Source organism: Scophthalmus maximus, chromosome 22, assembly GCF_022379125.1.
Source record: "Scophthalmus maximus strain ysfricsl-2021 chromosome 22, ASM2237912v1, whole genome shotgun sequence".
Classification (NCBI taxonomy): Eukaryota; Metazoa; Chordata; class Actinopteri; order Pleuronectiformes; family Scophthalmidae; genus Scophthalmus; species Scophthalmus maximus.
Genome location: NC_061536.1, coordinates 2,835,579 through 2,852,448, shown reverse-complemented (window position 1 = coordinate 2,852,448; position 16,870 = coordinate 2,835,579). Strand labels below are relative to the sequence as shown.

Here is a 16,870-nt window from a genome sequence, read left to right as displayed (position 1 = left end):
CAGCTCTCCGCTTTATAACGAGCGCCTGCAACACAACCTGGGAGACCGTCGGGAGGGGGAGGGAGGGAGGGAGGGAGGGGGGCATATGAATGGGATGGGGCGGAGGGAGAAGACGAATAAAACGGCTGGCTTTTTGTTGGAGGGGGAGGAAGCCACATTTCCTCGCTCTCTTTCTCGTCCTTTTTTCTTTTCCTAGAAAAAAACAAACAAAAAAAAACCAACCCCGGCTGCTGGTGTGGGAATGAATGCGCTCCTCCGCTCAGCCCCCGAACAAGAGGCGAACCACGAACAAACACAGCAGCTGCCGCGCGCGGAGGTCATCCCAACACATCGCCGTCAGGATCCACTGTATCACCCCCGAGTGGGGCTTTTGCTAATAACATCCGCCAACGTTTGCCGAAATTCCAACAATGCAGCATGAATTGTTATTCAAACGTTGTGCCTGCTTTTTGCCTTACACTGCAGAAAAGAAACTCCTAATGTCCATCAAACTGGTTCAGCTCATGCAATTTACGTATTCCCTCCCCCCCCCCCCCTACAGTGATGAACTTGTTTCACTAAAATTTGTAAATGTGAGGGTCAGTATCATGCAACAAGAAAGAATACAGAAAAAGACATAGGCAAAAACAAAAATTGATTTCCACCTGAAGTCTATGGGTATAATAATAATAAAAAAAACTTTAAAATGTTAATCATACCAGTTAACTACATCTGATGGATGGTATTAATCCTGCTTTGTCCATCCAAATTGACTCTATAGTTCTCTATTCAGGGCTGGATCAAACCGGAGTGTGTATGCTGGTTCTAGTCCCCCCCCCAAAAAAGATAACTTTTTTATGCTCAGAACTCTGAGACGTTCTGAGCATAAAAACCACTGGTGCTGTCAATAAAAAAAATCAGAACTTAAAATCTTTAGGATTACACTGGGCAGCAGAACTGACCGGTGTTGCACACTCAATGTAATGAAAGTGCAGACAGAAGACCTGATGTCTAAACCTGTTAGTGATGTCCAGGCAAAAGTGAGCCCCCTGCTCAACCCTCCCGTGCAATATTTTGTATGAAACACAAACACTTGTTATTATTATGTTTGAATGAAATGAGGATGTGCTGTTCATTTTTTGTATTGGACAAGTCGTATCAGTTGAATCTGGTTTGTTGTTTGAGCTTGCAGGACGGTGTCCAATTGTAGATGACGTGAATGAAACATATCATTTAGCCAGTTATTTGAAGAAAGCGTGGGAGCTGAAGGAAAAACAAACTTTCTTTTGTTTTCTCTTTTCTCTTCCCTCCGCGTTTTCTGTGTGTGATACTGGAAGAGGATTATGTTTTGTAAAGTACAGGTGTCTTGTAATCCCAGAAATGGGATGATTCTGGTCTGGTTCAGTACAGACAATGTCCACAATGAACTCAGATACTATGTGTTACATTTACATTTAACCACAACTTTCTTTAACTTCAACTAAAGTGCTTTCGTTGCCTGAACCACAGACGGGACTGTGGATGTTGGCAACCACAGTGGATCTGTGTCCATGTGTCTACACACTCAAATACTAATGTAAGCATAATATTGATAACATATTAGATGTTTTTATTCCAGATCGTGACCTCAATAAAAAAAACAGGGACTTGTGATTGGCTCCAAGTTATGGATTAATTACCTCACGGTCTTCATCATTTCAGTTTTTTAATTGTGCTTTAAGCGGCACATTTTCACCAAGCAAAAGCGTTATTAATCTAATGACCACACAGTAATTTGCAACAAAGTCCCCTGAGAGTTCAGAGCCTCTGGACAGTGGCCTGCTTTGCCTGGTTGGCAATCCAACCGAGTCATGTCATACTTTTATGAGTTTATCGCACTATTTTTTTCTTCTTCTTTTAATTGTATTTACATTCGTCTCTCAGGGCCTGCGGAGTTCCAGGGCAAAGTCCTCTTCCCTCAATATCCACTTAATGAAAAAAGCACATTCCATTGGAGGCTAAGGTGACCTCCATCATAATGTTATGCATAGACCATATTCAACTCCCAGAAAGCTAGTGTAAATAAAGTGATTCAACGTCCCCCCCCCTTGTCCCATCCAGCCGACGGGGACTTATCCACATATGTTTTGGGAGTCTGCTTCAGTAGCCGGCTTCTGGCCAAAGATTTTTTGAGAATACTGTCCCCTATGTTAGGTTTCGTTGGAGCAGGACTCAAATGCTGGTTAGCGAAAAAGGAGTATTAAAAAAAGGTCCAAATAAAAACATACTTCCAGTCTTTAAAGGAGATATAAACAAAATACAACTGTCCAAAACTCAACTTCAGGCCTCCGAACGTAAACAGGGAACACCCAAACAGACGAAGCAAGCAGAACAAAGGGAGGCACAAGGACCTTATAGACACAAGAGGGCAGAGGTGATTGGACGCGGGAGACCCATTAGGAACAAGTGCCGACAATCACGGGGGAAACACAAGACAAAAAAATGAATGACCAAATAAGACGCAGGACAACAGTACGCGAAAGCAACATCCAACGGGAAATGCCCAACTGAAGATGAACAAGAAAAAATTGATCACGAGAAAGTAACTTCGCATAAACAGAGACACACAAGGGCAATCAAAGAAATCAGAGCCAGCAAAGTCCACCAAGAAACAAAGGGTTCAAAGTTCTTCTCTCGAAAGTCCACAGCAACTCTTGGTTCGAGCGGAACCATGACACCCTACCCAACTTTTTACATTCTTTTTAAATGAACACTTTGAATACTGTATCGGAAAAGTGAATCTTCCTGGCTGGATCTGCTGCCAGTCGAGCTGGCCGCTAACTTCTGGGAAGCCTCCTCGTACTCTTTCAAGCTCCCAAAAGTGAAGCCAAAAATTTGCTTCCCTCATCCCCGTCAAGGTTGGTTTCAATTAGCTTTTCGATGTTATAAAAAAAAAAACAGGCGTAGACGTCCCGATTGGAGGCCGACACTGACTGACGATTGGTCGAGCGGTGTATCGGCGGGACCTCAATACAACTAGCCTGGGACCGAGACGAATTCTGGAAGCTCATTTAAATTTGCTCTGCCAGAATGCGGGGTGAGGTCGAATTGTCAAATTGGCTTAGGAAGTTTCCTAAATCTTGACGTGACCCGGAAGTATTTGATCAGCAGCCATGATAAAGGCTGTTCGGATTCTCTAAATTCATGGGAAAGGAGCTTCAATGCTTCCTTTCCTATTTCCTTCAGCATAGGGTACACTGCACCTTCCTATGTGAGAGCAAGGAGATATAGACGACCCACAATTCATTGCGGCAGCGATATTTAACGTGACGCGCCACGCACGGACGTAAACGACTCAATCCTCAGTAGAAGTAGAAGAAGTAGAAGAGTATGAATATGTCCCAGAAGAGACGCCCGTCAATAACATCCACCGTCGTGTGATGACATGTACAGTGAAAGTCGACTCGGATTCACCAAGCAGCTCTGTCGGCTTTTCCGAAGTCCTGTCAGTCCTCCTTTACACCTTTCCTCGACCTCATGACGTTTGCCACTGAGGTCAAGGGATAGAAGATAGGAAGGACAATTCGACCGCACCATAGGTCCGGATCCGCTCAATTGGGAAGTGATTTCCCTCGGCAGAAAACTTGCCGGTCCAATCACGACCGATTATCTGATATTGGGCGGGGTTCATACCACGCTAAGGAACCCATTGATAAAAAACGCAGAACACCACTGGTAACGGGAACTGCAGTGGGAAAGGTTTTTATTTTGCTTTGATTTTTTTGTTTTTACTTTACCCTTTCTCTTTCTTTTCCTGAGGTAGTTTAAGACATGTTGTTTAACATTTCATGTCCATGGGCCAAAAAGAAATGTGTATGTGTCTACGGCAATCAGCTACAACATCGAAACATGCATCTGGTGTACATGTGCATGGAAGTGTGTGTGTGTGTGTGTGTGTGTGTGTGCCAGCAGTGGCAGGACAAGGCGACTGAAGCCGGCTCAGATGCTGAGTGCGTGTTTCTGGGCTGGAGATAGATAGGGCTCTTTTTGTCGGGGAACAGAAGGGGCAGGGAGGTGAGCGGAAAAGAAAAGGCGGGAGGGGGCTGCGCTTTAATAAATCCCCAAGCAGTCTCATTGCTACAACATTGCGGTGTTCTGGCATTGTCGCCATAACTCAGCCGGCAGGGCTGATGGGATCCTGCTCTGAATGGCCCAGATAGCCTTCCCAAGCCCAGCACGGCATGCGGCAGCAGAGCAGGTGGAGATAAATCACGGGGGGGGTCGGCCGACTACCATTGTGGCTGTAATAAAACACAGGCTCGTCTACGGTGAGCTAAAGGGCCCATAATTCAGGATTAGCCCAACCTTCCTCTTTTTTTTTTGTTTGGAGATACCAGGTGGGCCACTTTACAGAAGTTGAGCTGGGAGTCCAGTAAGGTCAGTACCTGGAGCAACCCAGGTCAGGGGTCCAAGAGATTGTGTCTGTATTGGTCAATTATGTGCCTGAGGATTCATATCCATTGCAGATGTTCAGTGTCAATGCGGGAAGTGCTGAGGCCTTAGGGAGTATGTAAGGGTGCGGAGGTCGGGGTGGTGGCACATTCAACTTTCATGTGGGATATCGAAGATCATGTTCTGTCACACAATATTGTAGAAAACAATAATTTAACATTGGTATTAGATATAAAAAACAAATGTGAAACTGCATGTAACCTCACGCATACATTTTCTGAACCTATTATAGGCTTGCTGAAGTTACTTGTGTGCAGAACCGGTGCTGATGATTTTCTAAACTTAAGTAGCGTTTCATTTTTAGATGCTTGTGTTTGCTACCGCCCAGTCAACCACTGCATCTACGGAACATACAATCTATCACGTGAACATGATGGCATTACTTTCCATTGACAGATACATTTTGTCGAACCTGATTTTTTTAAATAAATAAAATAATGTTTTAAAGGTTTGCATATAATTATACCATGGTAACGCAACGCTGACATGATAACAATGACATATAATGTCAGAAGCTTCTCTTAGTTGACTTCCAGCGTGAAATTATGTTTTCTTTTAAATGAATTAAAGTGGTCCTAGACACAATACACTTACAAATGTCATGTACAACATGAAAATTCTTTCCCTGACCACTGGCTGATTTAGAGATTAAATCATGTGGACCAAACACACTTTAAACTTAGAGTGGAAAATGTAATCCTCGACTTCTGGTCATAATGGGAGTGATGCTAAATGAGTTGAATGTTATTTTACTGTTATTTTACCAGGACAATGCTAAAAGCATTGGGGAGAGAAGCGATGTGCAGACTTTAGCAGCCACAGTGCATTAAAAAGACTTTTGCATCAATGCAATGTAAAACATAAATGCGGCCAAAATAGCTCAAATTTAACAGATGAAAATGAAATAACAGAAATGCATTATGTCTTACCAGTTGTACATTCGTCATTATCTCCCCCAAGGAGGTTACATTTTCAGCCATGTCCTATTGATTTTCAGTAGAATGACACAAAAACCACGAAATTAATTTCCACATAACTTGGAAGGATGAGAAATGGACCAAAAAATAACCAATTAAAATATGGTACGGATCTGGACAAAGGGATGAATCCAGGAATTGTTTAATCACTTTTTTAACATTGCGATATTAGGCTTTTCTTTTTCTTCTTCTTTTTTTTTTTTTTACATTTTCGCAGATTTCCCAGGGAACAATTCATGGCATATTTAGGGTACTAATATCTTGTGGATCCAAATAAAAATCTTGATGGGGGATTTAAATGTGGTGTCTCAGTGGGACTGTCGGGCCTTGGCAGATGTGCGTTGTACCGAGTGGCATTCTAGTTTCATGATCAAACTGAAATGCAATTTCCCTTTCCCCTTCATTTTTCAGTCTGACGTTGTGTTTAGTCCATTTCTGTTGGGTCGGGTTCATATTTCTGTCTTGTTTTGTTCAATCCAATCTTTAGTGATTGACGTAGAGGGTCCGTCCCACCAAATTTATTTTCTGCCAGCACGGAGGCCCGGAGCCGTTGCTGAGAGCAGTTAACGTTCCTTGTGACAGGTGAAGAAATATATTGAAAGTGTCGTTAATTCTTGTCTAATAGTTCGGTAACAAGATGACACCACTGCTCCAAATTTGACAAGGACTCTGATTGGCTGATTGGCTGCACCAGCTTTGACCAGGATTGTCCAATTTTCTACAAAGAAAACCAAAGATTGAAGACTGTTAGGACCCACAGCTGGTCCAGGGGAAAGGGGGGAGGGGAGTAACACGATTCTAGACGAGAAACATGAGGTGTCGTTTTTAGTTTAGTCTCATTTATTGCCAGAACAAAACAAAAAAACTCCCAAAACGACTTAACTTCAGGGAGAGCAAAGGCCAACATGACAAACCAAAACAACCCAGTGTAGGAACAAAACTCAAATCTAAAAACTATCGCAAGAGAAAAGGTCACAGTTCTACAGCTGCCTATTGCGTGATCAAACAAAAACAAAACAGAAAGAATTCTGGCATAGCTCATAAACTGAGATCAGTAACTGAACACTAACTTCACAAACAAATCTCTAGTTTCTCTTACAGAGACTTTTGTACGAGCAACGAGACAAAAAGTTGTTACACATTCAGGAACAGGCAGCATGTGCCAGAGCCAGTGAGGTGCTGCTTCTCAGTCCTTATATGCTCAACGAGGCCGGACTGATTGGGAACCACCGAGGCCCTGCAGCCGACGATCGGATGAGGGGGGATCCAGAGCTGAGACCCACAAAGGGTGCGGTCGAATTGTCCTTCCTATCTACTATTCCTTGACGGAGGTGGAAAACGTCATGAGGTCAAGGAAAGGTGTAAAGATAGGACTTTGGAAGAGCCGACGGCGCTGCTCAGAGAATCCGACTCGACTTTCACTACACTACGTCATCACGCGACGGCAGTTATTGATGCGCCTGCCGTGGTGAAACTAAAAAAAAATTCCGAAGATGGACTACAAAAAAACGCAGCGGCTCCATCGGCATGTCTCAGTGTGTTTTACCAGCGTGTGACATCAGATGTAAATGATTCATGTGCAACAGTAACTTACATGATGATGTGTGTCTCTTCTGGGTCATATTCATACTCATCTCCTTTGGATTGAATCGTTTACGTTGGTGCGTGTGACGTCACCTTAAAAATCGCTGCCGCAATGAATTGCGGGGCGTCTATTTCTCCTTTCCTCTCGCATTGGGAAGGTCCAGTGTACCCTATGCTAAAGGAGACAGGAAAGCAAGAATTGAAGCACCTTTCCTTAGCATTTAGAGAACCCGAACAGCTCTTTTTCATGGCCGCTGATGAAATATTTCCGGGTCACATCAAGATTTAGCAAATAAACTATGGTTTAGATATGGTGGTTGGGGTTAGCCAACTAAAACAACAACCTGACTGTGACGAGATGGTGTCGCACTCAGGGTCAGGGTAATAAATTAAAGTAACATCGCAGGTAGCGTCAGCTGCTGGAGTGTGACACAGAGGGCAAACTACTTCCTGGAGCGGCGCTGAACATTGTCAGTTGACGTAAATCGTGAGTCAAATGTGAACAGAACTTCAAGGCCAGCTCCTGTGAATTGTGTTGGGTTTTTGTGCAGCAGTCATGAAGTCGGACGGCCGTGGGGACGTCAGGTTGTAAAAGGTTGAATTCGTGATGCATAGCCGCGGAAAGCTAACAACACCGGTTCGGTAAAGACAGTGGACAAAGTGAAAGCTCTCGTCGGAGGGCACCTCGGCCTTGCCCGTGTCACCGGGTAAGTATGGGCCTCCGTGAATCACAGAGAGCGAACCGAGTCGCTGATTTGTGTCAGTGTCGGAGTGGAGACCATTCACGAGAGTGATGTGAACGCAGCTGGGTCCTGGCAAACCAATACAAAAAAGGGGATAAAAAAAACCCAACATGTTTTGTAGTTCCCAATCGAACACCTGGCCTCCTTCCTCTTTTCAGCAGCTTGTCTCTCGTTGATGGAGTATAATCAGGAGGTCGAGTTACTAATATTCCAAGCACACCTTTTGGTGCTCAATTCAGTGCGGGGGGGGGGGGAGGAAATTACAGGGTAGTCTCTTCCTAATAGCTCACCATTGAGCCGCAAAGAGGAGGGGCACGAGATAAAGACGGGAGACGGGAAGAGGATGATTGCTCAGCTGAGTGACGGCGGTGTCCAGTGGCATGAATACGTTTGGCTGGCTGGGCTCCATCTTTAATTGTGAGGGCAGATGTTGCCGCGGGCCCTCGGGCACGGCCGCGACGCAACAGCGGCACACTCGCCATGGCTGCCGCCCAACCAGCTGCCATCTGAAGTGTCGCTCAGCATCCGGCAGCCAGGGATGGGAGTCAAACCGGGGCTTGACCAGAAGGGGCCGAGGGGCGCGCTTTCCCGCGCCACGTGCGGCGACAAAAGCCCCCGCGGTCCGCAGTCACGGCTGCCGCTGCCAGTGCTTTTCAGGAGGAATGCGGAGGGGTGGGCGGGCTGAGGGGGAGCTGACAGGGACAAATGGCTGGGCAGAGCGTCGGTCGCAGGATGCAGCTGCTGCGAATCAATCGCCTCCTCATCACAATTAGAGCGAGTGCCAGCTCCAGCTTCGGGAAGTGGGGATGGAAACTCGAGTTCCCACGTGTCTAATTTGAAGGGTGTGAATGCAAGTCTTCAAGTCGACAGAGACTTGAGACTTGACAAACACTCGCAGAAGTTAACTCGGCTGGAGCGCGACACCTTCGTCCCTGGTGCTGCTCTACACCATCAGGGCACCCGCAATAAAAGACACTCGAAGAATTCCTAAGCGAAATGATTATGGAGATTATCGTCCAAATGAGGGATTAAACGACGCTCAGCGCTAGTGTCCTGTAATTAGCGATCATGGTGGTAGCGCGTCCAACTTAACCATACACGCCACGTGCAGATACAGCAGAACGAATTATGAGAATGCCGGCGCTGACTGTTAAAGGGACTCACGCGGTTTCTTGCCGGGTGTAGGAGGTGGCGAGGGACGCTTGCCAAAGAGCTTCCGCCATCATTGCGTTCACACGACACTGAGCAGAGCTACCTCAGGGCCGACTGGACGCGACAGCGCCTCGCCATCAGCAAGTGACGAGACCGGTCCAGGTTCAGCTGCTCAGCATGCTGCATTCTCTGGAGGCAAGTGATGAAGCAACAACAAGAACTAAAACACTCATGTCTCTTTCCACCAACGGAAACGGCAGTAAGTAAAGGAATGGAGTTTAACGCTGAACGTGCACACGTCTGCTAGACTGGTAAGTTTTGTCCAATGTCAATGTAATTGCCTGGCATTAGGTTTGGGCATCGCCGCACTGATGTACAAACATGCAAATCCAGAATAACTAAACCAATTCATTTGGAGGTAAAACTGAATGAAGATGTGATGTTTTAAAAAACGTATATACGCACAAAACTCAAGCGAGTTCAGTGGGTTCTCGTTAAACTCGGAAATTGGTCAGTAAACTGTGATGGATGTGTATAATGGGCGTTTTGGGAAATGATCTCACAACTCAATTTGTTTTCCATTCCGGATCATTTGACCAACAGAACGCCTTTTACATACTCACTTTGATTCACTGCCCCCCCCCCCCCCCCAGATGACATTCTACTCTCAGGTATACAGATTATTTTCCAGTCACAGCAAGAAAGCATTTGAAAAACTTAAAATGTGAGATGCACAATTACAAATAAACCTGCAGGGAGCGACATGTTTGCTTCTCCTTGTGTATGTATATATTTAGTAGTAAATCAGGTCTCGGTGTTCAAAAAGTCACTGCGACCCGGGGCGAGGGAAGGTCAGTATTTGTAAGGCTGTTTTAATTGAAGACAGACAATGATGTACAATCAAGTTTTCGGGAAGCCCTTCTTAAAGGCAGACCACCAATTCCCTTGATTGAGAGACTACTTTATTCTTATCAGGGAGATATGATCTCTTATCTCCGGGGCTCCTGGGAATAGAACTTAGAAACGAACAATGCTGCGTAGATGATCTTTGGTGTTTGACCAAGCATCCTTAATCAAATTTTTTTCCCCGCCAGATCTTGATGTCTCCGAGGTCGCCACAAAGTCACCCATTTGAAGTGGGTTTTACAGCATGACTAAATTGATTAGGGGAGACAGCAGGACTTCCTTTTCTTGGCAGGGGGAATTTAAGAGGAAGACAGAGACGTGATTAAGTGAAGTGCTGATTAAATGAGAGGGCCGAGACGTGTAGTGGGCGGCCCCTGCTTTACTTCCCCCAACGTCCGATCATAATCTGGGATTCTGATAATAAAGGCAATTACATTACTTCAACAAGCAGAGGACAACAGGCCTGAATGAATGAATGCACGAGAGGAGAGTCGGTGCATTCAGGATCCACCTGCAGCCTAGAAAAGCAGTTTGGAAAAGAACAGAAAATAGCAGAATAAGGCAGAAGCTACATACATGGATACAGCTATGAGTACAGCCACATTTCTGTATCCATTTATCATGGCGGAGGTTAAAACGCACTGATCCTGTCCCTCTCCAAACTCCTCTCGTCTTTTAGAGAAACGTGAGTGTGCAGGCTGCAGACATTTAGCTATCCTCTACTGACATCTGCTGGTAAAATATATTATGGCAGCACATTTGGACCAAATTGTCCTGCAACTGTTCACTGCTGAGCCAAAACGTCATGACTACCCAGGTCTATTATGCTTCTGCATCGTTGGTAGTGCCATCAAAACAGCCCCAACGCATCCAGGCATGGACCCTACACGACGACGGATTGCCCTGGCCCTGTAAGTCCTGGAAGTTGTCCTGAAGATCACACCTGTTTTTTCCTGTACCTCCTCCAAAACCTTCTTAACACTTGGCGGTTCGTCCCTCCTTGGACTAAGCTCCGCTGACCAGGAGCATCACAAAGCCTTGCTGTTTCTGGGATGCTCTGACCCAGGGGTCCAGCACATTTAGCCGCAGTCAAAATCATCCGACACGTTCAATATTAGAAATGTTCATTACGGCCTAACATAGCCCAGGACCGTATTTGGCGCTATGGTCATTCTGTCCATCCTGAGGTCCATACAAGCCTGGAAGAGATCCCTCCGTGAAGCAACTCCAGTGTTAGAGTCGGGAGACTGAAAAATGCATTGAGAAGGTCAAGTTAGGATAATATGATGGTCAGGACTGATGACGTCTGATATTAGCTTCAATGGAACTTTGGAATATATTTCTGCCATATTTGTATGAACCCACGCTGTGTTGACAACTACAATAAATTGCCATCTATTCTATAGTCAACTGAGCTCTGGGGTATCACCAGTGGCGCAGCATTTAGCATGCATAATACATGGTGGTAAAATACTTATATCAGATATTTTACATTGGGTACTATCTGTTTAAATCAATAAAGTATATTTTTATTATATTTAGATAGTATCGTTAGGTTTAAGTGTCACAGGTTTGAAGGAGCAGGTAAGAAGGAAAAAAAAGAGTATTTAATAACTAATGTAAATAACAATAAACAAAATCCAACTCTCCAAACCTCAAATCCATAACTCCAAAATATACTACACTGGCATAATAGAATTCCTGAAATTCAGTTATGGCTTTTGGTTTTGGTGTGCCATCCCGAGATTTTCAGTCGCCCCATCTGCCCCCCTCCCTGCAAAAACAATTAAGACACTCACGGTTGTCTTGTCGAAACTTAACTGCAGAACCTGTGCCATAACGTAGAGAGATCTGTTGCTATTGTAAGATGGATGGATTTTTTTTCTTTTAGCTTCAGCTCCACTGTTAAGGCATTGTGGGATATGTGTTCTCATTGAAAAAATGTAAAAGTCCTGTTTGATGATTGATGTTCTCCACATTACCAGATGTGGAGGGAGCATCTTCAACAAAGTCCTTCAAAATTTGTATATATAAAACTAGAATATGTATAAGAATCTACCTTCTAAAAAAAAACATTATTTCAGCAGATACTGTACTCACACGTTTGATCAAATTATCCCAAAGCCAGCCAGGGACCATGCAATACTCTTGTACGCCGTGCTGAGGGAGGTATGAGGCGTTACAGTGCGCCTCATTTGTTTCCTTCCAGGTAACTGATCCAACCTAGAACACATGCAACACAGTGAACATCATCTGAATTGTTGCTCATCCTGGTGAAATGGCTTCATGGAGGCCTTCAGCTGTTCATTGTTACCGTCCAACCGAAATGCAGACATGTCCTGTCTGCAGGTCAAAAGCAGACGGTAAGTGAACCCAAAGGTTATTCCGTTTCCATGTCTTTACTGAAGCATCGAGTCAATTTCATAACAGTTTCATAACTCTAAGTTAATGTCATTTCAAAACAATTTCCCTTCACCTCTGTGTTTGTGGACATTTTAAAAACAGTGATTTTGCAATAATCTGGGAAAACTAGTAGAAATTTACTTACGAGTCTCCAATATCCCATATCAATATGGGATTCATGATGACGCCATGTTGTCTGCAAAATGATTAAACTTCATGTTTCACACTGGGCAGTTCAAAAGTACAAGAAGGCACTTTGAAATATTTCCCTTGTTTATTATCAGCAATTAGTCAAATACATATAAACAAACGGTAGGAAAAGGACAGGTTCATCGGAGACACGAGGTTATCAATATCCCTTTTAGCACACCCACATTCACACCTCCAGTTTTTTTTTTTCTGTCTCCATGTATGCACAACCTCTTGTGTAGTAAAAAAAGGAAACATTATTATGGTACATGAACAATAAATTAGAAAAAAAAAGAAAAGAAATATTTAGCACTTTATTTACAACTCATATTCCGAGAAATATAAATTAAACATTCCATTAATTTACTAGCAACGAACTCCACAGAATATTAAAACAGCCGTTCTCTGGCAATGGTATGACGTCTTAGCACTAACAAACAATACAGTGTTCACTTTGGGGCGACTAAACCGTTAGCTTCCATCAGGCAGTGACGTCAGGCAACACTGTGTGGTTTCAGTTTTTAACATCGACATATCCCCATGTCAAGATGATTCCTCCTGAACTGCGTTCTCATCGCTGGAAAAGCTCCCGGGTGGGATTCCACACCGTCACGGGACAGGAGAGGTCATCCGGAGTGATACAGTCAACTGCTCCGCTCTCTGAGATACACGAGTGACGAGGTCGTTCAGACGAGTCTGATTGAACACGAATGGATGAGTAAAGCCTGTGAGACAGAGCTGAATGAGTTGGGGTTTTTTTATTACTGTAGCTGTGAACAGGGAGGAAGTGTTTGACGTTGTCCTGCAGCGGACAGCATGAGGCTGGATTTGAGGACTACGTCCGTCGGCGAGGACGGGACATCCCGAATGCACGAAGGCCTGTGTGAGGTCATTCAAGAATCAAACATCTACAGAAGATTAACACTTTAGTGGATCACTTCCCTAATCAGGAAACTGTTATGAATGTCATAATTTGTAGCTTTTCTGCATCAAAATATCAAAATAACAACTAGACCGGTGTCATCTTATCTTGACCCATCTTCCATGTTTAGGTCTCGTCTACTCGTTTTTCTTCCTTCCCCGTCACAGCTGCAGTGTTCCACGATGGAAGCCGTTTCTACGTGTCATGCAGTCTGAATCCATAACGCTGATATTTACCCAGAATTTACAAAAAAAGTAAAAATCCCAATGTCAAACTCGCAGTCCAAAACGCTTGTCGGGGAGTAAATGAACTCAGGCAGAGTTTGGGACGCGTAGCTGTACATACTAGAAAGGTAAAGTTGAGACCAGAAAAAAAGAAAGAAAATATTTACATCGAGTCCCATCGTAATCACATACAAGAGGTAATAGAAGAAAAATATGAACAAACATTGGTGGGTTCTGTTTGCAAAAAAAGTCTACTTTTGGAACTTTTTTACATTTCTAGCACAAGACTGTACACCATCTTGTATTGAGAGAGGCAGTTTCCTATGGTGAAGCTAGACATACGAACGTATCATGCTGCACTAATATAGTGCAAAATTATGCCTGAAGAAGTGAGACGGGTCAGGCAGGCAGAAGTGACGGCGGCTCTGGGATTCATTGCGCTCCCCCCCCCCCCCCCCCTCTGGTTTTATCTTTCCATTCTTTTTTCCCCGCGAGATGGACCCAGGCCATAATAACACTGACGATTCAGAACGGTCCTCATGGGACAGAGGACGCGACGGCTGATCCCACTCAGCTGAGGGCGAAAAACAAAAAAACTAACAAGGAGACAAAAAAAAAGAAGACGATTTGTGCTTTTACAGCTTTTCGTCCCTCTCAAGCAGCCATGGTTTGGATTTTACTGGCAGTAAGTAGATGGCAAGAGAAGTAAAGGCAGACTTCCGAAAGAAGACAAAGAATTCATGAAGGCTCTTCTGAAAGTATCAAAAGGGAAATAAAAAAAAAGAAGAAGAAGAAATAAGACAGGACATATCAAGGCTGCTAATGGACATGGACTTAGTATCTTGATCTTTGAGGTTTCTCTTTATGTCAAAAGTCATGGGGGGGGGGGGGGGGGGGGTTGTGTTGGAATGAACGATGCCCAGCGGCAGCCCTGACTTCAAGGGGGTTTCCATAGCAACCCCGTGTGCCCTGCGGCAGGACGAGTGTCTTTAGGTCAGTGCGGTCGGCAGGAAGACTTCTACATATCAGCGTCGCCGTCGTATGCGAGAGTCAGCGGCTTCAGTCTGTTGTTCATCTGCCGTCGTTGTGGCTTCTTTGGCTTTTTGCTGTGGAACGAAAAAAAAGAGACTGTTTAGCGTGACGACGTTTCCTAACACGACTCGGTCTCCGAGAGTCAGAGTACCGTTGAAGCTGAACGAATTTCTCATTCCCGACTTGACTTTGATACTTTTGCCTTTTTTTTTTACTACTCAGAAAGTCTAAATAATATTTCAGTAATTTCACAGTGATATTACAGTCAAATTTGAACTTTTTCTAAAGTGGTCCAGACTCATCGCCAACCAAAATGACCCATTAGACCGTTTTGTGACTATCTGATTAGGGTTTGGTTAAGTAGAGACAGGTCCTTGTCAGGTGAATGTAGTATCGGGCCGCGTTCGGGGCGACATGGTGGGCACTGTCGCCTCACAGCAAGAAGGTTGTGGGTTTTGAACCCCCGGTCTGAGTTTACATGTCCTTCCCCCGTGCCTGCATGGGTGAGTGTGACTAGTAGTTTATACCCCTACCTCTCGCCCAATCTCCCCCCCCCCCGTGATCCTCAAAAGATAAGCAGCGTTGCTGCTGGACGGATGCGCTGGGCAGGCTTTAGAACAAGTGACTGTGACACTGTCATTCTGGTTAGAAACGTACCCATTGTGTTGATGAACTCTACTTCAGTGAGACGATAAATGATAGATGGAATTGTTTTGTTCAGTTGAACGAATCATAGCCGCTGTCTGTGCGATCACACCAGCATTCAAAGGAGACAATTCAGACAATTCAAAAAAAAACAACTAATACTGTCTGCTTTCACTTAGAGCGGTTGGTTCAGTCCGTTGCTGCTTCAGACTGTTTCTCTTCTTCACTCTTTTCTAGCGTCAATAGCTCACCAGCCACCTTTTCTCCCTTTCTTTTTCGTCTAATACCAACTTTCGGGACACACTTATCACAGGTAAAGTGAAAACATAAGAGCAACCATCTTCAGTGTATATCCCACCGGAGCTGCGACCCACCCACACAGAGGAGAGCATGGAAACCCAGGACTGGGAGGCGACAGCTTTAACCACTGCACCACTGTTACCGCGTCAGGATTTTTTTTCTCTGCACTGTAGTACCTCAAAGAAAACATTGTCTGCTCACAATTACAATATCCGCAGTCATTATCATGTGCACTGTAATGGATCCATTGACCCACTCGTTCGTCCGGTGCGGAGCAGTGATTGGAGCACGAGAATGAAGACGAGTGACAAACCATTTAAAGTACACGGCAAGTGCCACGTGTCGGATGCATGCTTGTACGCGCATGGACCCAGTGGTGGCGACGTGATGATTATGTGACTACGTGAAATGGGGATGGATGACCACAAGATGGTAGCAGAGGAAAACAAAACCAACAGTCAAAGCTTTCCAGTCGGTGCACACTGGATCCCGAGGCTCAGGAGGAGGTTAGTGTTCAGGTGTAAATCTGATAATCTGCATGCTGCTGTAAGGCATATATATATATATACAGACAGGGATATTAACCTGTCTTTTTCTGATCTGATTATGCAAATAAAAACTTTTTTTGTTTTAATGAAGTGTCCTATACTTTGGGAATTTGTTGCAATTTTTTTTTACAAACAAAAGTGGAACTTAGTGTGAAGGTATATGGGGTTATATATGTGTTTGCAGCCAGGTGGTGCGTTTAATGGCAGTCGAGCGGCTCACCTCCAGGAAGTGATCCTCTGAAATGAGTCAACAGGCACTTTATAGGTGTTTGGCTACATGTGGAGATGAGGTAGAAAAGTGTGACGGGGGCGGGGGTTGAGGCGAGGCCGTGACTAAGTGATGAGAGTTTCAAAGTGAGGCGGTGGCTGTGGCAGCGACTGCAGCTGCTGCTGCGGTTGTTGTGGTTGTTGTGATGGAGGTGGCTGCTGCTGCTGTGTCTCATGTTGCTGCTGCTGCTGCTGGAGGAGGCCGAGCAGCCGGAATTCTTCTTGCTCTAGTTTCTGGCAGGCAGGACAGGTGTAAGGCACCGGGTCCATCCAGTAAGCCCCGTCCGGGGGGGTCTTGGACCTCGACTTGCAGCAGAGGCAACAACCACAGTGACTGAGCGGCGAGTGTGAGAGCGGTGGGGTGAAGGGAAAAGAAACACAAGAAGTGAAGGGGGCAAACGATGAACTCAAAGTCAAATGAAAGGTCAAAAGAATGAATGAACATGAGCAGTGATGGAATGAAGGTCAAACCCCATATAACTCCCTACTTAAATGACTTGACAGCTGG

The 16,870-nt window shown here is 44.8% G+C and overlaps 1 protein-coding gene across 2 annotated transcripts in view; it reads right to left on the bottom strand.

Annotated features, from left to right (window-relative positions):
* Window positions 1-12,490: 12,490 nt before the first annotated feature.
* The window catches only part of thsd7aa (thrombospondin, type I, domain containing 7Aa), a 127,454-nt gene continuing 123,074 nt past the window's right edge, over window positions 12,491-16,870 (bottom strand). Inside the window, exons 28-29 of one of the 2 annotated variants that reach the window (XR_007030342.1) lie at window positions 13,030-14,676; window positions 12,491-12,982 (exon numbers count right to left, since the gene is read on the bottom strand). Coding sequence is in view for 1 of the 2 variants with exons in the window: in XM_047330306.1 (XP_047186262.1) it covers window positions 14,589-14,676 (88 nt within the window). In the remaining variant the exon portion in view is untranslated. Of the gene's footprint in view, window positions 14,677-16,870 lie in introns of both variants that reach the window. The other variant, XM_047330306.1, reaches the window with a different exon arrangement.